General features: G+C 35.9%; 1 protein-coding gene across 3 annotated transcripts in view; it reads left to right on the forward strand.

The window, feature by feature from the left end:
• Nucleotides 1-14,869, forward strand: part of LOC150104674 (putative pyruvate dehydrogenase E1 component subunit alpha, mitochondrial) — a 204,556-nt gene that overhangs the window by 87,769 nt on the left and 101,918 nt on the right. For all 3 annotated transcript variants that reach the window (XM_090395866.1, XM_090395868.1, XM_090395867.1), the window contains exon 5: nt 2,563-2,654. In XM_090395866.1, the coding sequence (XP_090251992.1) occupies nt 2,563-2,654 (92 nt within the window). The remainder of the gene's footprint in view (nt 1-2,562; nt 2,655-14,869) is intronic.

Consider the following 14,869-nt stretch of genomic DNA (forward strand, 5'->3'; position numbering starts at 1 on the left):
GGATGACTGCCAAGAGCCTTTCAGTGAAGGCCAGTATATAGAACAGAAGGAAGCAGTCAACAGAACCACCAAAAAACTTCAAACCTGATAGGACTGTATGTGATACTGCTAATTTGTGAGTAGATTCTATTGTACTAATGCTAAGGTAACGATTAAGATTTGTATTTTTGTCCACTGAATGTAGCTCCGTTAAAATTAACTGTAAGGTTGCTATAAGAGATAATTGAGGCTGAGTGTTAGCTAATATATATATATATTAAGAAGGAATGTTTAGCCAACGATGTTTTTTGTAATAGCCAGTAATTACTTAGAGTTGTAAACAAGTTATTTAAGTATTGTGAATAGCAGGAGGTCTAATTGTAAAGGTTACGATTTGAGCTCAAGATAGGCATTAAAGAGAAATTGTTCAATTGTGTATTACATTGTAAAGTTGCTTAAGGTTAAATAAACGTTTTGTTTGTTAAAAATTATCGCCTGATCTTTGACCAATCCACTGTCTCACAAAAACAATTGAACCTGTGTATCTAAAATAGAGAAATTGCCACAACTGAATAATTAAGGTTTATTTTAGAAAGTGATCTATCTTATAAATGTTATAACTAATCTTCTCGTGCTATACAATTAATTCAGGATGGTGCAGTCGATAAATAATATAAATTTTTCCTGAATTATATAGTGTGGGAGATAGGCGATTCATGGTTACAGTTTACTATTTCAGAGGCCTTTTCACTAACAGCACGAGCACTTGTAGGAAGTATAAAGGATTACAAGTGGGGACACTTGTAATCCTTTATACTTCCTACAATTTTATCTTATTTTATCTTTATTTTTTATCTTTATCTTATTCTAAGTTAATTGGATTAGAATAAGATAAAGTGTATTAAATGGAAAGCAACTGTAAGGAGCACAGGTCATAGATAGATATAATAGAAGGGAAAATTTTTAAGTAAACACAGTTAAAGATAAGAAGAAAATAATACAAAGGTGCAGTCAACAGACTGAGACAACAAATATTAAATAAATAATCAAATTATTACAAATGACTAGTTTTGCCCTTTTCTCCAAATTTTCCCAAACCTTATTATATGCTTGGTAGGATTCATATCCTAATCTGCTGTTGAGATCTCCCACAAGGACCACTTTTTTCTGTTTTCTTATTTTCTATATGTCAGCTGCCTGCTCTAGGGACTTGGAAAATTTTTTGCACTTCTTCCTTAAGGCAACTTTCTATGAGACCATAGGTACAAATAAATTTCATTGTCCATTTCCTCATTTTCAAGTTTGCTCACATAACTCTACTTGAAACTGCCTTTCAATCAAGAAGTTTATCGTCACATTTGTTGTTGAATGCTATTGCTACTTCTTCCTTTCCTTGATCATTATTTCCCAGATACAACATCTGATACTTATTATTTAGTAAGATCTCACCTGTTTTTATATTCTTTCTCAGTCTCAGTAATGCCCATGTGGTACTTTTTCCAATTCTTCTGCAGGTTCTATTTCCTTTCTATTAATACTCCTTGTATTGATGGTTCATATCTTCAGTTCTTCTGATATTGGGTTTGTTCTTCTTTTTCTTCTAGATGTTGAAATTGGAATTTGTTCCAGTGAGTGACATTTCACTGTTTGCCCTGGTTCACTTATAAAAACAGAAGGCACCTTGTTTAACCAGGTGATGTCCCAGTTGGCATGAAAATCTGTGTTGTGCCATCATATCTGTTTGTTATTTAAACCAGTATAGAGTACAGTTTGGTCATCTACATCCTAAATTTCCAGCCTATCTTCATTCGTTCAGTACCTAGTGGATACCTCCTATTGGAACATATCACGTGAAGGTGCGGATTGAACATTATGTCAGAATCCCATCAGTTCTCCACATTACTTGAAGGTGATGTGAATGTCTCGTTCTAGTTATTTAGCTTTGATCTTTAAGTGACCCTTTTATATATAAACTAGTATTATTTGAAAATAACAGGGTAGTCAGTGGTGCACTTCGTGTGTGTGGGGGGGGGGAGTAAGGGGCCTGGGCCCACCCAAAAGAAAAAGGAAAACAGCACTACAAAATTTTCCAAAAATCTTTTCCTAATTAATATTCATTTTTTTATTTATGTTGCGTTGTGTCTTCTATTTCTATACTACTTATGAATTAGCGGTCACATAAGGTGGGAATACCCTATAGCTCTCGGGAATCATGGCTGCTGTGAACGCAAGGCGAATGAAGTAATGCTCAGGCGGACCAAGCACTACATTTGCCTGAGCTGGACCAGAGGAGATCACAGGTATCACGTATTGGTGATTACTGCAAATGCTCAGTCATGAGTCATATGCAATGCGTAGTGTGTATTCTCAAATCATCTACTCAACTCCTCCCCAAGATTAAATCCTGAGTGCGCCACTGATGGTAGTAGTGTTGGAAACAAATTGCTACTTTATATATTTTTTAAACTAGTTTTTTTGCAAATCTTTACGATTAGTCTTTATAAAATTAATAAATAAACTTGTTTTTGTTTTTTGCGAAAAATAACAATTTTTACTGATTAACATTTTCATGTTTTCTTGAAGGTCGGGAAACTGGCTGTGCACGTGGTAAAGGTGGTTCAATGCACATGTATACCCCTAACTTCTTTGGTGGAAATGGAATTGTTGGAGCACAGGTTTGTAAACTTATGGACTGTGTAAAATAATATTTCTAGTGATGGTCACTTTCATTTACAGACTGAAGAAAGATTTGTGATTCTTGTATGTGCATTAAAAGAAAGAATAATTATCAGCATTATAACTGAATTTAATAAAGGCATGTTGTGTGTGTAATATTAAATGCTTAGAAATATGTACCAACTCCAGATTCATTCCTACACCTTTCTTGTTCCCCCCCCCCCCACACACACACAGAAGTTTGCAAACATATAATACATTAGTACTGTGGGTGGGTGAAGTTTTTTTTCTGTTTTTTTTTATTATTCATTTACTTATTTATAGATTTATTTTTTACAGTATCTGGAAACTGTGCTATACAGACCAGTTGTGGAGCTGTTTCAAGCCTTCAATAAGTGTAGCACTGGTCTCACACGGGACAGTGAAATTCATCTCCCACCTAAAGACGGTCACAAATATTCATAAGTGCTGTCACTTATGAATAAGTGCTCGATAGCCAGACCAGCAGTAATACAAAAATTATTATTATTATCAAGCCCTCTATAGCAGACTCATCATGGGAGATTTATTCAGCTGACAACATATTTATTATATTGAACCTTAAAATCCTTAACCCTCCCTGTATTAATATGTTCTGATAATGTGTTCCATTCACTCACAATTCTCTATGTAAAAAATCTAGTCCCCGTGGCCTTCATTGCCACACTACTGTACAATTTCCTCTGGTTCTTTCCCTTTCACCTTCTACCATTTTTATAATACCCTTTGTATTAATCAGATAAAAACATTTTACATTTGCTCACACTTGGATAAAGGATTAAACTAAATTTATTATAGTCTAACCAAGCGCAAAATAAACTTCCAACATCTTTCTCTAAATCCAGAGTAATTTAATAATAAGGTGGTACGCCGGTTGGCAACTCGTATAGGTAAATATGACGTCTCTATTGCTTCGGCCTTAGTGTCACCACCTCTGGGTCTGCCTCCCACTGACGAGACCTCAATAAAGGTCATAACCGGTCTGGGTAGTGGCCAGGTGGGAGATACTGAAACAAGGAGTGATGAGAGCTTGGTCCACCTTTGCTCTGAGTTGCCAACAGTTGCACCACCTTGCTACAGTCCTGAAGATATTTTGAGGTGCAAACTTTGTTTGCTCACACTTGGATAAAGAATTAAACTACATTTATTATAGTCTAACCAAGTGCAAAATAAACTTCCAACTTCTTTCCTCCAATCCACTAAACTCACTAATTTGCATTCATTTAACTTGCAACACTTGCAGTATGCCCTTTAAATTCAGTCTGCTCTCAGATTTGTATTACTTTATAAAAATATAATGCTGTTATTTAACTATATAGAACAAATTGATAGTAAAAAAAATGTTTATTTTGACACTAGTTTCGAAATAAACACTAGTTTCTTGCTTATTTCATCATACTTATTATTATTAAGAGAGACCTCCAGGGAATCGGGGACCATCGAGGGAGGCCACATACTACACGCACCAGCTCTCATACTTAATCTTGAATTCATTCACACTGCTTGCACTCGCAACATCCAATGGCAATTCATTCCAATCACGTACCACCCTATGAGAGAAATATCTAGCCCTCACACCCTTCTTAGCAGCATTCATTCTTAGCTTCTCAGGATGCCCTCTTGTCCTTTCCCCACCCTCAATAAATTGAAAATTTCCATCAACTGAAATCATATATGATTCTTTCAGAAGTTTGTAAGTCTCAATTATATCACCCTTCTTTCTCAGTCTGTCATCATAATCAGTATTCCACAATCCTGATATAATTTTTAAGTCTCCTTTGCACACTCTTCAATATAACAGAATCACAACGGAAACCAGGAGACCACAACTCCAAGTGAGGTATTATCAACCCCTTGTAAAGAAGCAAAATGACATTCTTATCTTTACATATGAATGTCAATTTCAGCATTGCAATTATCTTTTGAGTTATATTTGCAAACTTTGCCAGATGGCCACTGAACTTCAACTTCCTATCTACTAACACTCCAAGATCTCTAGCCTCATCAGTTTCTTCAAGCATAATCTCGGCAATATAATAAGACATTGGATGTCTAATCATGCCAAAGTGCATAACTTTACATTTACTGACATCTATTTTCACATGCCCATGATTCCAGCCTCTTCAAATCATTCTGCACGTAGTACTACATATCTGCAGCATTCCTAATTATCCTATCTATCTTTGCATCATCAGCAAATAGCTGTATGTCGCTTGTCAAATCCTTCACAATATCGTTAATGTATAGAAGAATAACAGTGGATCAAGAGCTGATCCATGTGGTACAACACTGGTTACCTTAAATCTTGCAGACTCACATCCCTATATACTACTTTTTTGATATCTGTGAGTCAGCCACCCCCCTTATCAATACTAATATTCTATAAACCAAACCCATATTCTCCAATTAATGAACAGTCTACCATTCTGTATTCTGTCAAAAGTCTTAGCAAAATCCAGAAGTATGATGGTGCATCCATTACCCTTGTCTAGTTCAATGGTAACATTATTATAGAATGTGAGCAAGTTGATAAAACATGACCTCATCATCATCAAATTCCTGACATGTACTCTCAAAGGGTGTACAGGATATGATAGTACTACATGAAAAATTTACATCATTACTAATTTCCTATCTACAATTTTCCTCCAAAATCAGTCTGTTATCTGTCAAAACTCCAACATTATCAGATCTTATATTTCGATCTTCTATGGCATTCTTACCATATCAATCCACCTATATCTTGGTCTTCCTCTCGGTCTTTTTCCTGCCAACCTGGCAGAGAACATTCGTTTTGCTAATCTTTCCATTCCCATTTCTGTTTAAGTGACCATACCACCTGATATTAGCTCTGCTAAAGCATTCCTGGATACTGACAATGTCAAGTTCTTTCCTAATATCCTTGTTTTTAATATAATATTGCCGATGCCATCTATTCATTCCCCTAATCTTTCTCAGGACTCTCACATCAAGTGTTTTACCTATGACCCAGCTCTCAGATCCATATGTTAAAATTGGTTTGAACACTGTCTTGTATATTGCTAATTTAATGTTTTGACTAATTTCGCTATTATTCCATATAAATGTATTCAGTTGCCTTCCTACCATACCAGCTTTGTTGATCTGTTATCTATTTGCATATTTAATTTACCATCTTCACTAAAAATCATGCCTAAGTAGCTGAAATGTTTTACTTTTTCTGTAGGTTCTCAATTCACAATGCAGTTGATATTTTCACTGCTTCTGCATATTCTCTGCCTTGTTATTGCTGACCTTCATACAATATCTATTACAACAGCTATTCAGTTTAGTCTGGAAATCTTGCAGACTTGTAGCAGATTATTTAAAAATATAACATCATCCACATAAAGCAAAGATCTGAGATTAACATCTCCAATTTTGATATCAGATTTAATACCACTTTTCTCCATAATGTGATCGATATAGATAACACTACTCTGACATCAGATTTAACGTTAAACCATCTTCCTGTACTTCCTTCAATTCTAATTGCTGACTTACAACTCAAATAAAGACTGAGTATTGCTTGATATAATGCCCCATTGACACCATATAACTATAGCGTTTTGAATAGCTTCTCTCTTGGCACCTTGTCATATGCCTTTTCCAGATTGACAAAACTTAAATACAGATCTTTGTTATATTCCCATGCTTTCTCAATTATTTGTTGTAAAGTGAAGATCTGATCCTGACAGCCTCTATTTGGCCTGAATCTAGTTTGTTCTTCACCAGCCTTCTCTTCCACAATCCTTCTCAACTATACTTGCATAAATCTTACCAGGAACACTCAGTAGAGAAATATCTCTGTAATTTTCACATTCAGTTTTATTTCCCTTTTTATATATGGGCACTATGAGAACACTACTGCAATCATCTGGAATTCATCCCCATGTCAAAACCTTTCTGAACTATGCAGTGCAGCCACTGTAAGACTTTTATACCTCCATACTTGAGCATTTCTGGTCGAATACATCTACTCCTGCTGCCTTTCCACCTTTCAGGCCTTTCATGGCTTTTTTCTGCTTAAAGTATGGATATGTATTCCTGACTGCATGTCTCGTTAGTGTTTTTTACCAGTGTGCTATCATTGCTTGTTTCATTTAGCATAATTTGAACACTGTATTGTATATAGCTAATTTAGTGTTTTGACTAATTTCTCTCTTATTCCATATAAATTTATTCAGTTGACTTCCTACAATACCAGCTTTGTTGATTATCTGTTATCTATTTGCATATTTAATTTACCATCTTCACTAAAAATACTTAGTGAAGATATATACTTCAAGGATATCTTTTTTTCTCCAGTTTTCATGCCACCTTTATCATATCTAATCACATCGCACATCCACCTAAGCATTCTCATCTCCACTACCTCCATCCTGCTGATGTTATTTTTTCTCAGGGCCACAGTTTCCATAGCATACGCCATAGCTGGTCTCACTACTGTTCTGTAGATTTTGCCTTTCAGATTTGATCGGCACCCTCTTATCGCATAGCACTCCAGCCATCTCTCTCAAGTTCCTCCATCCTGCTTGTATCCTACATCCCACTTCCTTCTCAGCCTCACCATTCTGTTTCATTGTTGAACCTAAGTATGTAAAGTCACTGACCTTCCTGATGACATTTCTTTCCAGCTCTGTCTCCTGGCTGCCATCCACTTTGCAACACATATTTTATACTCAATAAAAAAGTTATAAAATATATGCAGTGTTAAATACAATTTAAAATTGCACCAAAAATGCACAAGAAACGGAATGCTAAGACTAATAGCAAATTCAAGAACAGGAAGGCTTGCACCATTAAAGAGGATATTGAAAATGATTTAACCTCCAAAATTGCAAAGTTAAAGCAGAATATTAGATAGACAACATGGGAATTACAGAAAGTTGAGCAGTTTAAAAGAACATAAGGAGGACAAGAAAATTAAGCAACAAAATGAGAAACAACATAGTATGAATGAGGTAAGTTGGTGCATAATGAAAATCAGGAAAGTAATGTTGACTGCAAAAAGAAAGATCTTATTTGGTATGACAACTCTATCATAAAACATGAAAGATGAGCAGTCAGAATATAATGGCAAGTGTTTCCAAAGCAAAAATTAAAAATCTAGCAAATATCACTGTGCTGTCATCACTGCTTATTTCATTTAGCAGTTTTTCAAAGTAATTACTCCATATCCTTGAAGTATGGAGTAATTATTTTGAAAAACTGCTAAATGAAACAAGCAGTGATGACAGCACAGTGATAAAAAAAAACACTGACCAGGCATGCAGTCAGGAATACATATCCATACTTGAAGTAGAAAAAGCCATCAAAGGCTTGAAATGTGGAAAGGCAGCAGGAGTAGATGATATTCGACCAGAAATGCTGAAGTATGGTGGTATATGGTGGCTGCACTGCATAGTGCAGAAAGCCTGGACTGAGGGACGAATTCCCGATGATTGGAGTAGAGCTCTCATAGTACCCATATATAAAAAGGGAAATAAAACTGAATGTGAGAATTACAGAGGTATTTCCCTACTGAGTGTTCCTGGCAAGATCTATGCAAGTATACTTGAGAAACGGTTGAGAAGAATTGTGGAAGAAAAGCTTGGTGAAGAACAAGCTGGATTCAGGCCAAATAGAGGCTGTCAGGATCAGATCTTCACTTTACGACAAATAGTTGAGAAAGCATGGGAATATAACAAAGATCTATATTTAAGTTTTGTTGATTTGGAAAAGGCATATGACAAGGTGCCAAGAGAGAAGCTATTCAATACGCTGCAGTTATATGGTGTCAATGGGGCATTATATCAAGCAATACTTAGTCTTTATTTGAGTTGTAAGTCAGCAGTTAGAATTGAAGGAAGTACAGGAAGATGGTTTAATGTTAAATCTGGTGTGAGACAAGGATGTACATTATCCCCTCTGTTATTCATTATCTATATGGATCACATTATGAAGGAAAGTGGTATTAAACCTGATATCAAAATTGGAGATGTTAATGTCAGCTCTTTGCTTTATGCGGATGATGTTATACTTCTAAATAAATCCGCTACAAGTCTGCAAGATTCTCTGACTAAATTGAATAGCTGTTGTGATAGATATGGTATGAAGGTCAGCAATAAAAAGACAAAGACAATGAAAATAGACAGAATCATTGAAAATGTCAACTGTGTTGTGAATGGAGAACCTGTGGAACAAGTAAAACATTTCAGTTACTTAGGCACGATTTTTACTGAAGATGGTAAATTAAATATAGAAATAGACAACAGAATCAGCAAAGCTGGTATGGTGGGAAGTCAATTGAATAAATTCATATGGAATAAGAGAGAAATTAGTCAGAACACTAAATTAGCTGTATACAAGATAGTGTTCAAACCAGTTTTAACTTATGGATCTGAGAGCTGGGTCAGAAGTAAAACACTTGACCAAAGACTAGAGACCGCAGATATGAGAGTCCTGAGAAAGATTAGAGGCATGAACAGATGGCATCAATGGCAATATCATATTAAAAATGAATATTAGGAAAGAACTTGACATTGTCAGCATCCAGGAATGTGTTAGCAGAGCTAATCTCAGGTGGTATGGTCACTTAAATAGAATGGGAGAGGAAAGATTAGCAAAACAAGTGTTCTCTGCCAGGTTGGCAGGAAAACGACCCAGAGGAAGACCAAGATATAGGTGGATTGATAAGGTACAAAGTGCCTTAGACGATAGAAATATAAGATCTGATAATGTTGGAGTCTTGACAAGTAACAGACTGATTTGGAGGAAAATTGTAGATAGGAAGTTAGTAATGATGTAAATTTTTCATGTAGTACTGTCATATCCTGTACACCCCTTGAGGGTACATGGCAGGAATTTGATGATGACTAGCAAATGCAATTAAAAAAAAGCAGAAGAGATTTGTAATTCTAGTAGGTACAAATGACTTAATTAATGATAAGTTCAGTATGAGAGAAGATGCGAAAGGGTTGTTGGAAGAAGCGGGAGTGAAGAGTGAGAAAGTGAAAATCATAATTATATTACCTAGATATTGAGAGAAATAAATTAAGGAAGGCTATGGTGGCAAATAGTTCGATGCATTGGCAAGTTTTTGGATGTATAGTGTGAGTCTGACAGAAGAATAGATTTGTATAAGAGAGATGGCCTACACTTGAATGTGTTTGGGTATCAGGAGTGTTGAAAAATTATTAATTGGTATGAGAACTAACACAGAGAGTCAGGGAAACAGTTATGATGGGAGGAATGGTGAGAATCTGTGTAAGAAAGACAGATTCTCACCATTCCTCTAATCATAACTGTATCCCTGACTCTCGCATAATAGGAGTATCAGAAACAGAGGGGTAGAGTTTGTTACCGTGGTGAATATTTTAAAACCTCAAATTGCAGGCATTCATGAGACCTGGCTATCTGAGTTAGACATATAACTTGTATCTAGTGTAAAAGGTGTATTTTTTGGAAAAATAGATAAGATTGGAGTGGTGTGGTTCTAATGATATCGGATCACTTGAATCCAGTTAGCATAGAGACTTATAACTGTAATTCTAATAATAGTTTCTCATGTGACAGTGAGTTTGAAGTCATTTGGTGTGAGGTGGAGATCTAGCAAAATCAAATACATAGCAGGGTGTTGTTACAAACCTGGTGGATCTGTTGCTAGTGACAAAGAAATCATCAGATAAAGTGATGGGTGAGAAACTAGAAATCATAATGGGACACTTTAATTATCTAAACATTGATTGGGCAGTGAAATCTCGCGAGAAGAATGAAACGGAATTTATTGAGTTGTTGCAAGACAACTTCCTCAAGCAGCATGTGACAGAGGGAACTCGAACGTGACCTTAGATTTGATATAGTGTAACAGAGGATTTCGGTTAACTATTCTACCTCTGGTTGGTGACAGTGATCATACAATACTCACTTGGGAAGTGAGTATTGTATGATCATTCCATTCACAAAAGGTTACATGCTAACTACAAAGCAGAAAATTATGACCAACTGAGGAGTCTGCTGGGTTCTGAGCCATGGTATCATTTGTTTGATGGGTAGAATATCAACAGTTTATGGGAAACATTTAAAAAAATACTCATGAATGATGCAATATTGGAATGTGTTACTAGAGTTTAAAGAATAAATAGGGTAGGAATGAAATGGATGTGTAATCTTATTAAGCAAGAGATAAGAAAAGGATGATGTGGAAGGAATATAATGTGCATGAAAATTATAAAGAGCAGGCCAGAAGTGTCACAACTGAATGTGAAAAGAAATTGGCTTTGCAATCTAAAGAGAATACAAAAGAATTTTGTTGTGCTGCAAGTAAAAGAAAGAATGAATATTAAAGAATAACTCGACTGAATGCAAGTAGTATGTGGGTGATGGATGCAGAAGAGATTGTTCAACTAATGAGTGCCCACTTTGCTAAAAAAAAAAAAAAAAAAAAAAAAAACTATTAACTTGGTGTAATGTAACATTGTGCTCACTGCTATCTTTTCAATGGATGAAGACACTCAGGTGTATGAGGAAGAGGTACTAGAGCTGTTGCACAAACTCTATAAGAATTCAGCAATAGGGACTAGTGCTAAAAGAATGTTCAGCTGAACTGGTTTTGACCAGCCTATTTGTGAGTCCCCCAAACAGTGATGATTACATGGGAGTGGAAAGAATGTATGGTAATCCCATTGTACAAGGGTGGTACAAAGACTGATGTATCCAACTATTGACGTGTCAATATCTCTGGAGTGGTGGTGGTGAAGATTTTGGAAAAGTTGGCTAGGGCTCGCATTCAGAAATGGGTTGACAAAGAATCTCTACTTTGTAATAAACAGCATGGGTTCACTAAGGGAAGGTTTGAGTAACTTGCTCACATTCTATAATAATGTTACCATCAAGTTAGACAAGGGCAATAGATGCACATTTGGATTTTGTTTACACATCACTAGTAATGGGTAATTTCTTTGGTAGGGAAGAGCACATTTTGTGATTGAGCCGGGAATGGGGGTAAGCTTTTAATGAGGAGCAGATTTATAAGGCAATCCTGATAGATTATTTTAGATGTGTTGCAACTGTACAAATGCTAGCGTGTGGTAGTCATTTTGATTTAAGTTTTTGTCAACTTCAGGAACATTCTTGAATCTATCTCAGATCAGTGCTGCATTTTATGAATGGTGTGTCTTCCTTCCAAGTCTTTTCTGTGGCAGTTTTGCAACATGGGTTGCATTTTCTTACATGACATATTGTCTGTATCTGATATTTTTATGTAGCATTTTTTTCTTTCCTGTCTTAACTGTTGCTATGCACCCAGTAAATATGGATTAATTTATAGACACCTGAGTCTTAATGGTTGAATGGAACTTTTCTTGTACTTCGTAATAAAAAAAAAAAAAATTCAAGGGAGGAGGATCAGATGTAGTTTACACGCTGTTTTCCCTTTTTTTTTTTCTATAATTAATGCGATTTTGTATATAAGTAAAGGTGGGTGTGAACATGAAATATTTTTCTTTGGATAACTAGTGCTGTCTATATTTTGGAGTTCCCATTGCAGGGCTAGGTCATTAGAAAAAATTGCCCTAGCTCAGTGTCAAAAGGTATTTATTATATTTGTACAAGTCAGTGTAGGTTGATTACATAGAGGAAAATGTAAGTTTATTGGTGGGAAGACAGAAAGGCATCTAGGAAAGGTAATTAAGAAGGAAGAAAGGAAGAAATTTTTATTGTACGTTTTATTCAGTGATGTTAATTGAAAACAAAAATTCAGCTTACAACAGGTGGCACGCATCAAGAACCTTAGCTTCATATGCAGCAAATGCAAAACAGTCATCAGCTGATCTAAATCTGATTTCATAAATACTAACAGCAGAGCATTTGCCTCCTGGCCAAATCTGATCCTTATTAAGGCCATTGGATGCACACCATTGTCACTTCACCCAAATATAATGCTGATATCTTAGCATCACTCTTTTCCTTGAACTCCTGCACAGAGGACCAAGGCAAATCGCCTCCTGCCATATTGGAATCCAAGCACCAAGTGCCTCCTGTAGTTTTTTAGCAAAAAGACAAGAAAATTACTAAATAACTGAAACACTAATAAGTCTCCTGGCCCTGATGGCATCTCTCCAATTGTTCTCAAACATTGTGCCCCAGAGCTAACACCTGTCCTCTATCATCTCAGAAATTTTTATTGTACGTTTTATTCAGTGATGTTAATTGAAAACAAAAATTCAGCTTACAACAGGTGGCACGCATCAAGAACCTTAGCTTCATATGCAGCAAATGCAAAACAGTCATCAGCTGATCTAAATCTGATTTCATAAATACTAACAGCAGAGCATTTGCCTCCTGGCCAAATCTGATCCTTATTAAGGCCATTGGATGCACACCATTGTCACTTCACCCAAATATAATGCTGATATCTTAGCATCACTCTTTTCCTTGAACTCCTGCACAGAGGACCAAGGCAAATCGCCTCCTGCCATATTGGAATCCAAGCACCAAGTGCCTCCTGTAGTTTTTTAGCAAAAAGACAAGAAAATTACTAAATAACTGAAACACTAATAAGTCTCCTGGCCCTGATGGCATCTCTCCAATTGTTCTCAAACATTGTGCCCCAGAGCTAACACCTGTCCTCTATCATCTCTACCATCTTTTATGCATAGCTGGTACTTATCCCAATTCATGGAAGCTAATCATATATCCAGCCTATTCCACAAACAAGAGATAGAAGTGTACCGTCAAACTACCAACCAGTTGTCATCAGCTCAGTCCTCTCCAAAATAGTGAAGAAAGTCATCAATAGCCAACTTTTTTTCTCACTACCTAGAGGCTCACCTGTTAATCAGCAACCACCAGTATGGATTCCAATATTCAAGATCCACAGATGACTGCTTAGCTTACATCACCCCACCATTGGACACATGCCATGAAGGGTTTGAAGTCACTCTTGACATTTCCAGAGCTTTTGATTGTGTTTGGCATCAAAGCCTGATAAACAAATTGCCATCCTCTGATCTGCCTATCACCCTCTGTAACTAGGTAGCTGGCTCCCTCTGTTCAGGCTACACCACCAATACAGAGTCCTTTGGGCCCTGTCCTGTTGCCTACTCTTTCTCCTGTACATAAATTACTTACTCTCAGTTATCACTAATCAATTGAAAGTTTTGTAGATAGTAATTTCCATTCATCCTACTTATTTGTCAAGCCATGCAGTGTTTAGCACTCTCAAGCTTCAAGATGATCTGCAGTCAGTGCCTTAAACATTGATGTACATATCATCCTTCAGTGGGACAAAGACAATGTGATCACTTTCAATGCACTAAAATGCTGTTTTTTTCTCTCGCAAAAAAAATCTTAGCTCATTTACCCTTATCCTCAGTAATACCCAAATCAACAGGCAGAAGCAGAACTCTGTGCTTCAACTAACATTTATCTCCAGTCTCTCCTGGCATAAACACATCACATCAATACCTTCCTCAGCGTCCAAAATCACCAGGCTTTCTCTTTCATTCAGGATGCTATTTTGCACCCACCTAAGTTTTAACTCTATATAAATTCGACATTCACCTATCCTTAGAATACTACTCACATGTTTGGTGTAGTGTACCTAAAACCTTCCTTAAAATTCTTGACGCTGTCCATAGCAGAGCAATTTATAATAATGAGAGCTCTTTTACAAGTAGTTCAATAAGAATGATCTATTTCTAACATAACTTCAGCATAAATTCACGTAACTTCAATTAAATTAAATTCAACACTATCAGTGAATCACTGTTATCGCTATTCTCTCTGACTAGCTGACAGCCTCTGAAAAAAGATGGATTTCATTGTAAATTATCAGTGCTACATTTACAATAAAATACTATGCAAAAGGAAAAGAGAGAGAAGATATTACTTACAGAACCTGTTATGGAGTTTTATCATATGATAATGTGAATTGCCATTTTATGTAATTTAGTTATTCATTTTCCTACTTCTGAAAAAATCAATTTATGTTAATAGAGTTTTTGTAATGCTTTTGGAATTATTTATACTTTTCATGTCATGAAATTTTATTGATAAAAAAAAATCCTTCAGAAATGCAAAATAATTTGAATTACTGTTATTTCAGTGGATACATAGAAGTCTATTCCCAGTGAATTACAAATTAAAACTCTACCTAAGAATTAAACTAATTTTA

Source organism: Typopeltis vanoorti, chromosome 7 (assembly GCF_054136105.1).
Source record: "Typopeltis vanoorti isolate ZY-2024b chromosome 7, IOZ_Tvanoo_1.0, whole genome shotgun sequence".
In the NCBI taxonomy this organism is placed as follows: domain Eukaryota; kingdom Metazoa; phylum Arthropoda; class Arachnida; order Uropygi; family Thelyphonidae; genus Typopeltis; species Typopeltis vanoorti.